Raw genomic sequence first — 16,859 nt, 5'->3', positions numbered from 1 at the left:
GTATATTATTTATTATAAGTAAAATAGCGTAATATGAATGTAATTGTTTACAATATTTATTTATATATATATATATATTTATTTATTCATTCATTTATATAATTATATTAATCAGAAATATCATTTCTAAACTCTTTCATTTGCATAGCGTGATCGAAAGTTAACTTTAATAATACGTCATTTTTTAATGATAATAATAAAAACATGATTATTAAAAAATAAAAAAATTCTTTTCAAAAAAGAATTTTAATTTAGAATTTTGTTATTTTTCAAAAATTAAATAGAATCATAAATTATACTTTATAAAAAATATACTTCATATCGGAATATTAAATTAAATTCTTTTCAAAATCACCGAGATTAATATCAACTATTTTTTTTAAACCCAATTAATTTTTTAAACATTTTTTTTTCGTATTAATGTAATTCAAATTAAAATAGTTTTTTTTTTTCATTTTACAAATGATAAATTTGTATTCAACGACAAATTTCATGAAATATAAAAAAATAGTATATGTAATAAGATTATAAAATATATGAAACAATGAAATGCACAATAAAAGTATTTGATACAAGGATTATAGCATTTTTTTGCAAAACAAATTAATTAAATAATGATAAAGCTAAATTGTTATAAAGATTCATCAGTTCAATATTATATGGAAATTTAATTAACACACATACACACACGAGTAAACTGACGATCACGACGAGCGTATACACTAATCGTAAACGCAATTTTTTTACGAGTATCCGATAAAAAACTAATTCGAGTATTAATTTTTTTTTTAGTTTTCAAATTATTTTCATCAAAATCTTTTTTTATACTATCATTTTATTAACGCGAGGACCCGTAAAAAAAATGCATGTACAATGGCAAATTGAAAAAATGCATTATCGTAATGCTAAATTCTTTTTTTAAAACCTAGATAGTATCTTGAATATATTTATCTCATGATATGCACGATTATTTATGAAAATTAATGTTTCTTTTTATTATTATTATTCGTCGTATGATTTACTATAAAATATATAATTTGTAATGATAACAATTTATTTCTCTCCCACTCTCTTTTTCTCTATTCGCATGAATATTCAGGACACGATTATAGACGAAATCAAATAATTGTATTTTTATACAATAGTTTTTTTTTAAATTTTCTATATATATATCGTTTCATAAATCGTGCATACCATAAGCTAATAAATTCATACTTTTTTGTTTGTTTGTTTTTTTTTTGTTAACGTGTATTAATATTTTAATATTTATCTAAAAAACTGACCTAATAAAAAAACATTTCTTTTTGGCCTCATCTTTTTTTTTATACAAAATTATGAAGAATTGAGAAAAAAAAATTTGTTTTTTTTTCTTTTGTTAAGACTGGAAAAAATTAACATTATTGAATTGCGCATTTATTATTGATTCGTTTGTGTAAATTCTGTTATAATACCCTCTGCGATCCTTCTTTCATTATTGTTATTTTACTTATTATCATTATATTTTTTATTACTATGTATTATTATTATTATTATTATTCTTGAGGCAAGAATTTTATTAATTCTTTTTTTAAAAAAAGAAAAAACGTCACTCTTTAAAAAAAAGAAAAAGAAATTGCAGGGTATTATTACAAATTTTAAAAATGACTCAACAATTTCAGTCCTTGATTATATTAATTAATTACTTTAATGATAATTAATATTAAGTAGTATTAAATCTACTTAAAATTTTTAGCACAATATAAAAAGAATATTTATTGCCTTTTAAAATTAAATGTAATTAATTTAATTTTAATAAATCAATTTTATTTAATTTTAATTCATTCAATAATAATTTTAAAGGACTGAGAATGTTGTTTCTCGACTTTAAAAACTAATAATTGTAACATTTTAATACCTAAGAAAAAAATTTGATAGCGTCCTATCTATCCTATTAATTTGTATCTTAGAGAATATAATATATATATATATATTTATATATTTTTTTTTAATTACGAATGCTATAGTCCTTCTTTGTCATAGAATTTAACAATATTATTATTATTATTATTATTTAGTAGTATTTAGAGAAAAAAAAAATAGAAAATTGAAAACGAATTTCTAGTGCCTGTCAACTATAGAATATCAATTTGTTTATATATATTAAATCACCAAATAACGTTTAATTTCGAGGAAAAAATGTACCGGCGCGCAACCAAGCTGAAGATTCACGATCATTAAATACATATTTTGATTAATAAATTGAAAAATCCTAAGTTTTCCTATTAACATACAATTATATATCATTGAATAAACGTCACAACACAAACGAGTCGAACCATTTACGTCATATTATTTTCATTTTTTCTTTTTCACATTTTAATTATTTTTATTTAAAAATTAAATTAAAAATTATTTTAGATTTTAAAATTAATCTGTAATTTAAAAAATTCAATTATATTTTAAATTAATTCAAATAGGTATGTTTTTTTCTTGTTTAAATACAGAGCTTATTTTTGTGTTCTACACTTAACAAAGAAAAGTTAATATTTTCACCTATACGCTTGAAAACCATATAATATTTATTTTATTATATATTTATCATAGATTTTTGTTTTTTTTTCCAATCAAATACATAATTCATGTATTTCCTACTTATAATCTATATTAAATCTAATTGCAATTATGAAAATAGAAGCATTATTCATATAAAATTCAAGCTATACGACTATTATTTCATCTCTATTCGTGCAGCTAAATCTAATTAGGTTTTTCTCATTATCGTGATTTGGCTTTCTTAGAAAAGATAGAAAAATTTGAGATTTTTTCTCTAAGTGTCCATTTTAAAAAATTGTATCTTTTTTTTTTATTAAATTCATTTATAGAAGTTCGTCAAAATTTTCCCTTTCTATTTTTTGTATTAAAAAAATTATTCTTTTCCTAAATTTCGTTTTTTCCTTCCTATATTTTATTATCATGTCCGAATTAATTAATTAACGATTGAGAAACCACGTCTTTGAAAATAAGATATTAATTTACAAATATTTGTTAATACTCATTTAATAACTATGGATATCCTTAAATGTCAATTGAAAAATCCTACTTATATAGTTTTAAATATATATATATATATTATATAGAAATATAAATGCAATCTTCAGCTTGATTACGCTAGAAAAAAAAAGTTCCATCAGCCTTTTTTCCCTTGGAACTATATTAAAAGTGTTGCGTTTTTTTTTTAAATTTAAATTAAATAACTTGATACTAAAAAAAGCTTTCGGAATGACCAGATAATAAAAGGGGCAGGGGGGAGGGCAACCGGTACGAAATTTATAAAAGAAATAGATTCTAAAATATTGAGAAAAAATGTATAAGAATTGTCATATCACATCCACCTTATCATTTACTGTGGAGTCTCGGACGTAGTTTTCTTTTTCCTTTTTTTCTGTCTTGTCTTTCATTGTTACTTTTTCTCTTTCTTTCTTTTTCTTTCTCATTGAGACAAAAATTGTCTTTTTTTTTTAAAAAATGTCCGAGTACTCAAAATATTTGTAATGCAATACTTGTCCCCATGTTGATTGGTGCTAAAAAAATGTGGGAAAACTGAAAAGATCGAGTTTTTTTTTTTTTTTTTTTTGCTTTTTTCCGACCTAATTTGTTGAGACCATCTGGCAGTACGGGCACTCGTGTTGATTGGGAGCGCACGTTGAACAAACTACACGATGGTTGCACGCCGAGAGGGTTACAGTGCGATTTTGATCCTCGCATACCATGCACCTATTTGCCTTTTCCCGGTACAGCACCTGAAATGGCAACATCTGAGCTACCCAATGTTTCCTTTTTTTTTGTTACTCAAAATTTTTAATTCGGTTAATGAAAAGATTAATTGTTTTTTTTTTGTTTGTTTGGTGCAAAGTGGATCTCAAAAATGTATCGAGTTTCTCGCTCGATTTCGTTTTTTTTCTGTTATGCTGTTTTCATTCACAGACACTTCCCCACAATATTATATATTCAAGAAGAAAGGGTAAAATCTAGAAACTATCAATTTCATTTCATGAGATTTTAAAATAATTCAAAACGTTCTCTTCAAATGGGAGTTTTTTTTTTAAATTCCAATTTGTAAATTCAAACCATTATAGAATTTTCTTTTTAACCAAATTTTTTTTTAAATTTCTAATTACTTTTCAAAATTGATATTTTAAAAATTGAAGTTTCCATATTATCCCTTTGTTCTATGATCTAATTTTTGAAACAAAAAAAAATATTGTTTTTCCCATAAAATGTCCACTTTTTGTTTTGTTTTCCCTGATTTTGAACTTTACGGTGCGACTCACAGCGAAGGATTATAAATTCATATTTCTCACTAATAATGGTATTCTTTTAGGCACAAATCGAATCTGTGAAGAGATTGCGAAATAGCGTGCCTTCAATTGTATTAATGAAGTTTCGTAATTTTTGTTTAAAAATAGTTTGAAAATCGCCCGATATCCCAGTTGTTCAAGCCTGATTGACAATTTTGCTTCACCTTTTCCAGTTCTTCAAGATCCGAGCGCAGTTGTGTCTGTATTGATTGTAATGTTGTGATTGGCAGAGATCGAAGTTCACTTGTACGCTTAAGGGTGTGCAAATAAGGACCACCATTCGCTGCTTCCTTCTCAGCACGCAATTGCTTCAATGCCTGGAATTCATTTCGATACTGAAAAAGCCGTTTAGTTACAACCGATTAAAAGTTTTTAAATTTTCAATTTCCCACAAATTCACCCATAATATTGTTGAAACATTATAAATTAAAAAAAAAAAAGACCGACCTCATCCCTCTGTTGTTCTGCTATTGTTGCTTTTCGTTTTGCATCTTCACTTTCCATTTGCCAGGCTGCACAAGCAGCTCGCGCCTGATTGATGCGTTCGTCCCACGTTGCAAGTTGTGCGCGACTCGATGTCAATTCATCTCTCAGTCTTTGCACCTGTAACTAAAATTGAAAAAAAGAATTATTTTTTATTCATGTATTTTTTTTAATCATGTTAAAAAACGAATACTAACTTCTGAAAGTGATCCTGAATTATTTGGACTCATTGAAAATGCACCGACTAAAGGAGAAGCTGGAAGAGGTTGAGTTCGTGACGGTGACATTCCCTGATTGGCAAAATCAAATAAACTGCTATTGAAACCACTAAGTTTTGACGCTGAACTACTCAATTGTGAGATATGATTACTAAATGGATCCGTGACTGTATTCATAAATGGCATAGTCTAAAATAAAAAAATTTTAATTTTTACTCGTTCAACTATTTATAAATAATATTTTTAATTTTCACAATTTTCTTCAAAACCTACCGATTCTATCGAGTCTTGATGAGAAAATCGAGACCCTGTGAGAAATCCAGCTGACTGTAAATGTTGCAAAGGACTGGATGTTGAAGGTGAAAAATTCGAGAGCACGGATCTATCAGACATTCCTGGAATATTGACTGGAGCCGAGCTTCCAAGTAATCCTGAGCTTGCCAGACCAGCAGAAATTGAATTGGAAATTGGAGAATTAGTATCTCTATGAATGGAATCCACGAGACTAATCGGATCGTCTAAATGTAAATCATCTAATGCATTTCCTAAAAAAAAATTCCATTTCCCTCTTTTTAATTCTATTGCAAAAAATTAAAGAAAAAATGCCGTTTTTCTAAAAATGGATGAATTTTTAAATGTTTCAAAAAATGTGCAAAGTGAATTGTGTTTACTGACCTACGACGGATTCAACGGTGTCATTTGTATAGAAAGAATTCGTTAATGGTGTAACCGACGAGCCAAGTGAATGACCCAAGGAACCATTTAAATTATATGCTAGATAAAGATTCTGTTTCCTTTGGGCTTTTTCTCCTTTCGTTAACAAAGGATCATTTTCAATTGCTACCACTTGCTTTCGAATGTCACCCTGTAAAATAAAATATTTAAATTTCTTGATTACTTAATATTTCTTTTTCAAATATACTAAAATTTACTCGTTTTTAATCTTAATTTTTAGAATTAAAATCGTAAATTTTTTTTGGGATAAATTTTCTTTACTTACGACTTGAATGAGAGATCCAGAATTAAACAACATATTACTGAGTTTCTGGGAGTTGGAATTTGAATTTGAATTATGAAGCTGAGCACCTGGCGCTTTACTATGAGAACTATTGCTGCCAAGACTGCTGGTGCTTGCGGATTCTGATACTTCTCCGCTTCCATTCTGTAATGCAGCCAACTATTGACATTAAGTCATTACCCTCATTCGATATTAATTTTTCATTCAGTCTATAATCTACTTGCTTTTTTTTTTTAAAAAAAAACTATTGTTTTCTGACTGACTTTTCTGACTTTATAAAATTTTGTTATTTATTTTGTTGTCTTAAAATAAAAAAAAATTGTTTTCCGATTTTAAAAACATGAAATTGATTTTAGAAAAAATAATTTTAAAAAGTGTGAAATTGAAAATAAAAAAGTATTGATTTTGACTAAGTGAAAATGTTGTGTCAGGGAAAAAACTTACACTGCTGTCGCTTAAAGTTTTATCCTTATCATGAGATCTCTTGTCAGGGGGTAAAGCGTTGCTTAGAATATCCGCCAAATTTGTGCCACAATCTATAGGTACCGGAATGTCCCTCGCCAAGCTCATTTCTTCTGTTGGCAACACTGCTCCATCAGCACACCAATATCAATATTTGAATATATCATTTTTTTTTAAAAACTTAATTTTGTTTACTAAAATATATTTTACTTCGCAAATTACAACAATTTAAAATAACATTCACTAATAGACTACAAAAATAATAGAAATACATATATATTCGAAATTTAAAACACTATATAAATCAGGCATAAAAACGAAAATTAAAAAATAAAAATATAAAAAAGCTATTTTTTCCAATAAAATGCAAAATATCTTTGGCTAAATTTGTATTTTATTTTAAATTTTCAGTGAAATAAATAGTAAAAATTAAATATATAAAAAAAATTAATTTCCAGCCAAGACATATTCAAAGTGTATAATGAAAATTGAGAAAACAAGTATTGATATCGATCTGCGGTTTTCATTTACAATCAATTTAATTTACGGTCAAGTGTCAAAAAAATGTACAAAGAAATTAAAAAAAAAAAAGAAAAAATTAAAATCGATCTGCAATTTTCATTTCTATTATTATAATTAGTCGGCTTGGAGCAAAATAGAATTGATTGTCATCTTTGGACACTAACATTTTTAAAATAAATAAAATAACAAATTTCGAATAAAAAATAAATAAAAATAAAATTAATAAAAAAAATATAATTAAAAACACACATAAAATTTAAGATATAAATTGTTTTTTCAAAGGGGCGTTTTTTGCGAAAAAGGAGATGCATGAATATTTACTTTTAAAAAACCATTAATTTTAATTTCCAGTGTTTTGAAATTCATAAAGTTAAATTTAAATATTAACTCTATTTCAGGAAATTCAACTAAATAAAAAAAAACACGACTTTATAAAATTCGATCCACTGCAAATTTGAACCAATGAGTTTCTGGGGGTATATTCAATGCGTCTCGAAAAAAAGCTATTGTTTACCCAAAAGTGAAATCTTTTGAAAGAGAACACAATAAGAGGCAATATGCATATTTTGAGTTTCCATAGCTCACAGGCAAATTAAATTAAGTATGTTACGTACGATTTATGGGAGTACACTCACGGTCAACATGTGCAAAAGCACAGAAGACACCACGAGGACAGTAGCCCGCCTGTTGGACATCATTGCACTTTGTTGACTTGTAAATTTCGGGATGAAATTGTTGCTCGGTACGTGTATGACAATATGTGCAGGTGTCGCCCTGTTCACAATTTCCAGGTTCACCCCATTCTTCTCCGTGCTTCACATTTGGACACGGTGTCGATCTAAAAAGAAAAAAAATTACAATATTTTAATTTATTTTACATTTCCAATTAAATTTAATTCAATTAATTTAGAAAAACGTTTTTTTGTATATTTTTTTTTCAAAAAACTCACCTGTATTTATATTTTCTTGGACTTCGCCTTTTGTCCTTGCTATTGTGATATTGAGGACAGGCATAGCCCTGTCGACATAATCTAGGGGGTCTTTTACAAGGTTCTGTCTTATAATTACTAAGAACATAATTCGTGTCCTGCCATTTTGGATCTTCGTTCATTAAGTTCCTTTCTTTGTCAAGTATATTGGGCCCATTAGAAGAATTATTAGGATCAGATTCTGGATTTTCCAATGCTTGAATTTCCTTAATATCATAAACAGGAGGTCGAAGATCATGATTCCCATGTGCAAACGCACAATGTGGTCCATTTTTAACACAAAATCCACGTGTGTCTGTATCGTGAACGCACATGCACGTTTTGTAATAGCGTAGATGGTAACGCCTTTCAGTATCTCCTGCCGTTCGATGAAGATAAGGACATCTAGGCCGTAAAAAAGAAAAGCATTAGAATTTTCTCAGGATAATATAATTAATTTGATTATAATTTTTTTATATATAAAATTTACTATATCTTTTTTTTTAAAAAAAAAAATAAATTAATAAATTTTCAACCAAAAATTAATTTAAATTCAAAATAAATTTCCGGATTGGAAATTAAATCAGTTTTATAAAATATAAAAATTCAATTTAAATTTACGTCACATTTAAATTTAAATTTAGTAATAATTTTCCAGTGACAGAAGGATTTGATTGTGAAAGAAGCATATGTGAAATTGGATTTTTATTTTATTATATTCTTAAAAAAAAAACTGAAAAATAATCTATTTATCGTAAAACTGGATAGAGATCAGAAACAGCTGATGACCTTGTTCTTTTATTAGAATTTGACTAAAATATTCTAGGTAAACATTCTTTTTTATCAGTTATACTAAATATTCTAACTAAAAAAAAATTCATATTCTTAAAAACAAGTGTGTTTTATAAAATGAAAGTAAAGTAGAATAATTCTCCGAAATATTGTACTTAATATATTATTTTGAAAGCAATATGGAAATCGTTTTCCCCCTAAATTTTATGACAAATACTGATAAATATATAAATAAATGACACAACAAAATTATCATTTTAACAATAGTATGTATGGGAAAGTAAATAACCACCGAAATAAATGATCAAAATAAATAATTACTGGCAAATACATAAACATCGTTTAAAATTTATATTCAATATTTTATTTGACACGACTAATCAATAGTTTCAAATATCAGATTTCAATAATTAAAATCTATCAAATTATTTCGTCAGAAAAATAAATAAAAAAAATTCTGAAAAAACGGATTTTCTTTTCCCATACTGCGTAGATAGACCTTTTCTTTTTACTGTGATGGCTTTTATAGAAAAAAAGAGAGAAAATTCAAGGACAATTTTTTTTTTAAACCAAGAAACATTTGATCAATTTTCATTTACGCGAATTGTAGAACTTTCTTTTGTTCGAAAAAGCATTCGTCCAAAATGTTTTTTTTTATCGAATGTTTATTCAGACAAATAGAAATTCAGTCAATTAAAAAATTCGTTTAAGTAAAAATTCTGTTAAAATATTTGAATGCATCTAATTACTGCGTCATCGTGTCAAGTGGAATATATAGTCTCTATTATAGAATACCAATATTTTTCGGTGAATTCGTCAAGTGTGAAAAGAGGACCAACAATTAGTATATTATATATATATATATCAGCTGGCATTGGAATTTTGACCTAAATCCTAAAATAGGGGCCATTTTATATGGGAGATGAGAGAAGGATAAATATATGTATATAGTAAAAGTTTATGGGAGGGAAATGAAAGAGGGAGAAAGGCGCCAGGACGACATGGTGTGTTCACTGGGATTGTAAATGGGGGGAATACAAACGACAAAGAAAACCTCATGAAACCTACGTTGTTGGCGTGCCTAGTATATAAGAGAAAATCAATATCACCCGAGTTCCTTTGTTTGGAGGTTCCCTAAGCACCGAATATATTTTGGAGGGAAAGCACCCGCGAGAGAGACCATCATATATGAATGGCGTATTACATACGTTTTATATGTACATGTTTTTCGTTCCTTTTTTTTCCTTTTTTTTCCTTTCTTTTGTTTTGTTTTTTTTTCTTTTACGTAATTTTTTCACCAACAAATTCTCATATCCAATACACGCGACGAATTTATATATAAATATAGTAGAGATTCATTTTGCCAAGATTAGACACACGATAAAATTAGCATTCACACACTAATTTATCGTCAACGATGAGCTTTACGGATGTTGTAAATCTTCATATATGGAATCAACATACATCCGAGAATGGCAAGTTATTAATTTGGAACAATAAAATTTCTACTTGCTATTAAATTTATATTTAAATTGAGTAGTGTATTTTAATGAAATGGTGAATAATTCATTATTCAATTTATCTAATAATTGCATTTAAATATATTTCATTAGTTTGAAATTTAATAATCAATATTAAAAAAATAAAAACAATTAATTTGAATAGATAATTTAATAATTTTTTATTATTTTTTTATTGTTTTTTATTTATATAATTGTTACACAAGTAAATAAAATATTCATAATTATTAAGTTTGCCTCAATTATAAACGGGCAATTAATTTAAAATAAAAAAATAAACTTTTAATCTAGGGATCCCATTTAGTAATATTGCGCAACATTATAAAACTGTTACAAAAAAACTTTAATAATCACTTGTAATCATTACTTTTTGATAAGAAATAATCACACAAAAAGGTGAATTTTTCATATATAAAAAGCATATTGACATTATTTGAATTTAATTTTATCATTTTTTCCATTATTCAAAAAAAAAAAAAAAAAAAATACTTTTATATTTAGAATTTAAATCCATTATTTAAATAATAATTTAATATTTTAATAATTTTTCGGCTTTCAATTAAATGAAATAATTTTATTTATGTCCGAGTAAAGAAATAAATATAAATCATAAGCGCGTAAAAATGATATATATTTTATGCTAAATAAATCACTATGTATAATTAAGATCATATGTTCATCCGGTTTTAATAGTTCTGCCTACATATAATATGTATATACCGATTCGTCAGTCTCAATGCATAAAATCTAATGACATAAGCATTTGCGATTTTCCTCTGTTAACCAAAAGCAGAAAAGATTGCAAACACTTACGCAATTTAATCATCATTTCAAAACGCCAATGCCTTAAAATTCGAAACAAAGAAAAATATATCACCCCTAATATATCTATAAGAAGTAAAAATAGTTATAACATCTATTTTTAGAGATCGTTTTCTAAAAAAAAGAAAAGAAAAGAAAACGCTTACGAAGAAACAATTCGCAGGTATATTCTTTTTTTAAATTATTATTTATACACATATCTATTTGTAACATTGAATGTCAGAGAACATTTCCTTAAATCGATTCTATTGAGATGACTAATTTTCTAACATGACGAGAGGTAAACAATGACTCATACATAGTTACATAATTCTAAATAGAGCATCAAACTGTTCACATAAAGAGTCGAGGCTTAAATAGATAAACTGACGATATGTAAAATTATCTTTTTAATAAATTGCCAAAATACAATTAAAATCATTTGAAAAAAACTAATTAACAGAAATTATTAATTGCTTTTCTATTAATATTAGAAAAAAATTATAGATTAATGAGTTTGATTTAATATTAATTAAAAAATTATTTTAAAAAATTATTCGTTAATTCAAAAATAATTAATTTCTCTTTTTTAATTAATAATAAATTTCATTTTTCTTCAATATTATACAAATCGTTTATGTAAATTATTATTTTATCAGTTAAAAAATAATCTAACAATATACTCATATATTATTCAAAAATATTTCTACTAATATTTTGCAAGTCAAAAAAGAATGATTAAAAAGCAAAAGTAACGATATAATATTTATTTCTTGTTTCTTATAATTATTTACTGTTTGATCAATTATATTAATTATAAATATCTTAGAATTTTTTTTTGAAAATTATAATAATTTTTACAAAATTAATAAATAATTAAAATAATAAATTTTATGGTTGATAAATGTTTTAATAAAAAAAAAAATTAAAAATTGTATATATTTCTTAAAAATTGGAAAAAATAATGTACGCTATATGGTCTCTTTGTTTCACAAATAAAGAAAAAAACATTAGAATGTCAGGATCACATTATTGCATCCGTTCTGTTTTATACTCCGGTCACGATTACCGACTTAAGTCGAAGACGATAGTAAAAAAAAAGTCTAAACTTTGTGAATTTCAATGATTCAGGAAGATAAAATATATATAAATAAATAATTTGTTAATCATAAATCTTTTTCAATGCCCTAACTATATTGTTTCAACAGAAAAGGAAATTGGAAGATAAAATATTGAAACTATATATTCAAGAATAAAGTTTTGTCTAAAAAAGACATTACCAAGTTGAAGATATATATATATAAAAAAAGGCAATGAAAAATTGAAAATCTCTTTATTTGAATTCAACCTGCGACTGTATTATAATATGCTTCACAATATAAAGTGAATGTCATGAAGGTCGATTATTTGCAAAAGCAGACACAACCACCACCGACTAAGACGAAATATTGCAACTTGTGTGAAAGTTGATATTCAAGTTTCTTAGTTTCTAATTACTTTGCAACAATAATTTGTAATTCAATAATAAATTTTTTTTAAATTGCACAAAATTCGTGAATGTTCTTTACTTATTTCCAAATTTATTTAATTTTAAACAGATTGTATTTTAAAAAAGAATAAAAAAAAAAATTTTCGATAAAATACAATATCAAAAAGATTAAAAAAAAATACAAAAGTATAATTTGTAAATATAAATTCGGTTCAATAATAGTATATTATGTGGCAAGCACGTAAAGTAGTACTTTTTAGGTGAGGATGTAATTTTCAGTACGAGCTGTCGTTAGTGCGACGTAGGTGAGACGAAGGCGAGCTGTAGGTGAGATGAAGACGAGCCGAAGGCGAGTCGAGTCGAGCCGAAAGCGAGCCGAGTCGAACCGAAGTCGCACAGACAGCGAGTATTGAAATCATCCGAACCTAAAAATTACTACGTGCGAGCCACATACGCTATTTTTTTCGCCATTGTTATGAAAAAGTGAAACAATTTTAAAGAAAAAAAATAATAAAAATTGATAAATAAAATAAAAGCAAAAAAAAAAATTATGCAAAAATTAACAACTGCCTAAAAAAGACTTTATAGGGCAGTTTACTGCCTAAAAAAGACTTTATACGGCAGTTTGCTGCCTAAAAAAGTCTTTTTTAGGCAGTTGGCCCAAACTGCCTTAAAAAGTGCTACTTTATCTGCCCAAAACAGGCACAAAAAAGACACTTTTTCATGTCAATGGCGAAAAAAAATTATTATACCCTATAAAATTCGGCTAACGACTTTTTGGAAATAATTCGAGTAATTCAAATAATCAAAATGAATTCACGAGAATCAAATCAAAAGAACAAACAAATCAATGGAAAGAATTCGGAATTATCGTTCAAGAGAAAGAAATTTAGCAAAACAAATTCATAAAGATGAATTCACTAGAAAGACAACTTTATAAAGAATTTAAATCATTTAGGGGAAAAAAGAGTTGAAAACAAGGAATTTAGATCATGATGAACAGTCCCAAACGAAAGAATTCAGAACAATAAATTCCTGACAAAGAGAGAATAAACAGAAATGAAAATATGTTAAAGAAATTATGAATAAAAAAATTTTTTTTTTGTCAATTGTCGAAACGATATTTGCAAGACGGAGTTGCAAATTTGATAAGAAAGAATAATGAAGGATAATAAAGAATAACAATTTTGATAGTTGTTTGCCCTCTGCCAGTCTGCCAATTGCATAACAAGCCCTCGTAATAAATAAACGTCTGGCGGCGCTTTTTTTTTATATCTAACCAGATGGTGATTCGAAATGATGCGTGCGATCTGATCCTCTCCTATATATACTTCTATATATTCAATTCATAAAAATAATAAATCAGCTCCCATAGGTTCAAAAGACACCCACTATGTCACGTTACTTATTTGCTTCGAGTGTCGGTAATGGTAATAACGTCACGCGACTCCGTTACGTATTCGCGTGTCGTGTGTCAACGGCACAAGCGAAGGATATATACAAACGCAAAATATCATTCAACATCTTCAAGTATATTGAATTTAAAAACAAAATTCTTTTTAAAAACCTCTTGAATCTCATATCGTTTATAATATTCATATAAAAGATTCTATATTTTGTTCTAAAAATATTTGAGAACAATTTTTCCTGTCGAGTTATAAAAACTTTCAATTAATTCCTTTATCTCTCTCCTCTCGTGTCCTGAAAGATGTCATAAATACATGAAATAAATATACAGGAACAAAATAATAATGAGAAAAATAAAAAAGGTAAAAATAAAGAAATTATAGAATTAGAGATAGATAAAAATAAATTTAAATTAAATGAAACAGGGGGAAATATAAAGACGAGGGAGAAACTCTACTGAGAAAAGATTAGGCTATTTATAAATTCTGAATTTTCTCTTGGAAAAGTATACAAAAATTTTTTAACTTTTAATCTCCTATAGGGTTAACAAAGTTCAGTTAATTAATATTTTTAGTTTCAGTAAAAATCGAACAATGTAAACAATAAAAATTTTGTCAATTATAATAATATTTTTTCTTTATTTTTATCTAGTTAATTATTATCAATTTAATAAACACAATTTTACAATATAAACAATAGAAATGAAATGATTAATAATGTTTAATATTTAAATAAATTCCAAAGTAAATAAAGACATAGGCGTATGGAATTAAAAATTGTAAACAAAGATCATCAGAGAATTGGAAATGATATTCGAGAGCAGACAAAAAAGGCATGGAAGGACGATGATGATGATGATGGTGATGATAATAATGATAATAATGAGGGGAAGGGGCTGAGATTGAGAGAAAGGCAGAGCACAGTCGGTAAGATGGACACCTCATCGTTCTCCGAGACAACAAAATAGAGGAATCGATGAAAGGAAAAAAATCACGTTATATATTGCGACGTAAGCAAAACATGGTTAACTCGACAAAAAAAGAGACTATTTTTTCCCACATATACAAAAAGATAATAATATTGTTTTTAAACATGAAAAGTAAAAAATGTTTCAAGGTGGATTGACGGAAGGTGCTGTCAACTGAGGGCGTAATAAAATCTAAAGAAGTGCAGTAAAGAAAGAAGCCCGCGGGGCGTCGCGGGGTGACAAAGGGGGGAGGAAATGGATGAAATAACATCTGCGCCTGTTAGACAAAATACGAGACTGAAAATAACTTAACAAAATGAAAGACTTACTCGTCTCCATCGGGACATATGCCGGTTGTTTCATCGTACTTGCTGCAATAATTATCCGCGCTGTAATTGAAGGTGCGGTCCCTCTTTCTAACCGGTCTACGTCTCCTCTGGTTCATAAAATGCCAATTGAAACACGTGAACGGCCGATGTTGAGTACATTTGCGTTGTATAAAGAGGGGACATTGTTCGACGCGAAATTCCTTCAAGTATCTGGAATGCGAATCCACAGAACTACACATTATTTCGTGGCGTTTTCACACGCGCGTTGATCGCGCGCGCGGCTCTTCTTTTTCGTATTCTGGCACTCTCAGGCACTGGGGCACACTTGGTTTCTTTCTTTCTTTCTCTCTCTCTCTTTTTTTTTTCTTTTCTCTTTCTTTAAAAGATCCAAACTCGCCCACAACCCGCGTATCGGTTTTTGCGACCCGCCCGGCGGGCGCTTAACTTACTTGTAATGATTTGCCTTTTCTGCCTGAGTTGTCAACAAAGAGTCGGACTTCATCTTGGACAACACCAACCACACAATCAACGCGCGCGCACACGCACGCTTCCCAGTTCTTTCTTCTCTTTGACGATATTATTTCTCTGTCGCACTTGTAGCAAAGATCTTGCACACACTCGCCAAACTCGACGATTCTGAGCTCCCTCTGTAGAACGTTATAGACCAATCAACGAAAAGTCTCGGCACCACGTGATCTACTTTCAAGGTCATCGATGTTTTGGTCCGCGGAAGTAAACACTGCTTTATGGACACACTAATACTAAAAAGAGAATCAAAAGACCGACGCCCGGCGTCCCCGAAATATAGATGAAATCCCTCTCACGACGCCAATGCCACCCACCCTGAGAAAAAAAATCGATAAATGACAAGACCAAAGGCACATGTCATGTTCAACTTCCAATAAAAAAATAGACCTCAATTAGAAATGTGTATCTCATTTTTTTACACCTACATAACGTATATTATCTTTTAATTTTTCACCAACACGTTAGATATATTCGTGAACAAATAAGATGGATTTTTGCAAAATTTTTTGTTTGAAATGTACGTGCTCTATAAACAAATTTCATGACAATTAACACTGAAAGTTTTCCTTTTTCGATAAGACTTTCTTTATCATTACAATTGTTATAATTGTTATGCTATTCGCGATTAGTTTTTTCACTTTTTTTTACACTTACACCACTTAACACTCACACAACGAGGTCTTTTGATTTTTATAGATATTTAAAAACTTGTAGGTTATGAATATGTACATGTTTGATATGTAGTATTATTTAAACAAATATAGTACTCCCACTTATAATTTATATATCAACCATGTATATTTATGTAAATAATAAATGATTTCATGTATAAATAATAAAAATGAGATCATTTTTGTATTCTTTTTTAAATTTAAAACAATTTAGAATGGCGACCGATGTTCCGTTGTCGTTGACAATCGACACTAGTGACCTCTGGAGTTGAGTGTTGGATTTAATGTTTAATTTAAAAAACGCGCGGAAATTTAAATTTCTTTTACGTAATTAATAATAATAAAAT

The 16,859-nt window shown here is 27.7% G+C and overlaps 1 protein-coding gene across 8 annotated transcripts; it reads right to left on the bottom strand.

Annotated features, from left to right (window-relative positions):
- Positions 1-1,895: 1,895 nt before the first annotated feature.
- LOC127280441 (putative E3 ubiquitin-protein ligase UNKL) lies at positions 1,896-16,727 on the bottom strand. 8 transcript variants are annotated; one of them, XM_051303452.1, is made up of 12 exons: positions 15,763-16,727; positions 15,314-15,523; positions 7,991-8,413; positions 7,655-7,878; positions 6,501-6,631; positions 6,039-6,200; positions 5,714-5,903; positions 5,312-5,583; positions 5,018-5,227; positions 4,785-4,946; positions 4,502-4,672; positions 1,896-3,779 (listed from the first exon to the last, which is right to left on the bottom strand). In XM_051303452.1, exons 1-12 carry the CDS (start codon positions 15,813-15,815, stop codon positions 3,627-3,629), a joined length of 2,361 nt encoding a protein of 786 aa, XP_051159409.1. In that variant the 5' UTR covers positions 15,816-16,727; the 3' UTR covers positions 1,896-3,626. The 8 variants fall into 8 exon arrangements, with proteins under 8 accessions (XP_051159409.1, XP_051159428.1, XP_051159382.1 ...); XM_051303471.1 differs by having other exon boundaries at positions 7,676-7,878; XM_051303425.1 differs by having other exon boundaries at positions 6,039-6,215; positions 15,763-16,726.
- Between the last annotated feature and the right edge of the window lie 132 nt (positions 16,728-16,859).

This window comes from Leptopilina boulardi, unplaced genomic scaffold (genome assembly GCF_019393585.1).
Source record: "Leptopilina boulardi isolate dan_hultmark-lab unplaced genomic scaffold, ZJU_Lbou_2.1 LbouV2_112, whole genome shotgun sequence".
Taxonomy (NCBI): domain Eukaryota; kingdom Metazoa; phylum Arthropoda; class Insecta; order Hymenoptera; family Figitidae; genus Leptopilina; species Leptopilina boulardi.
The sequence above is the reverse complement of the archived record's forward strand: the minus strand, read 5'-3'. Positions and strand labels throughout refer to the sequence as shown.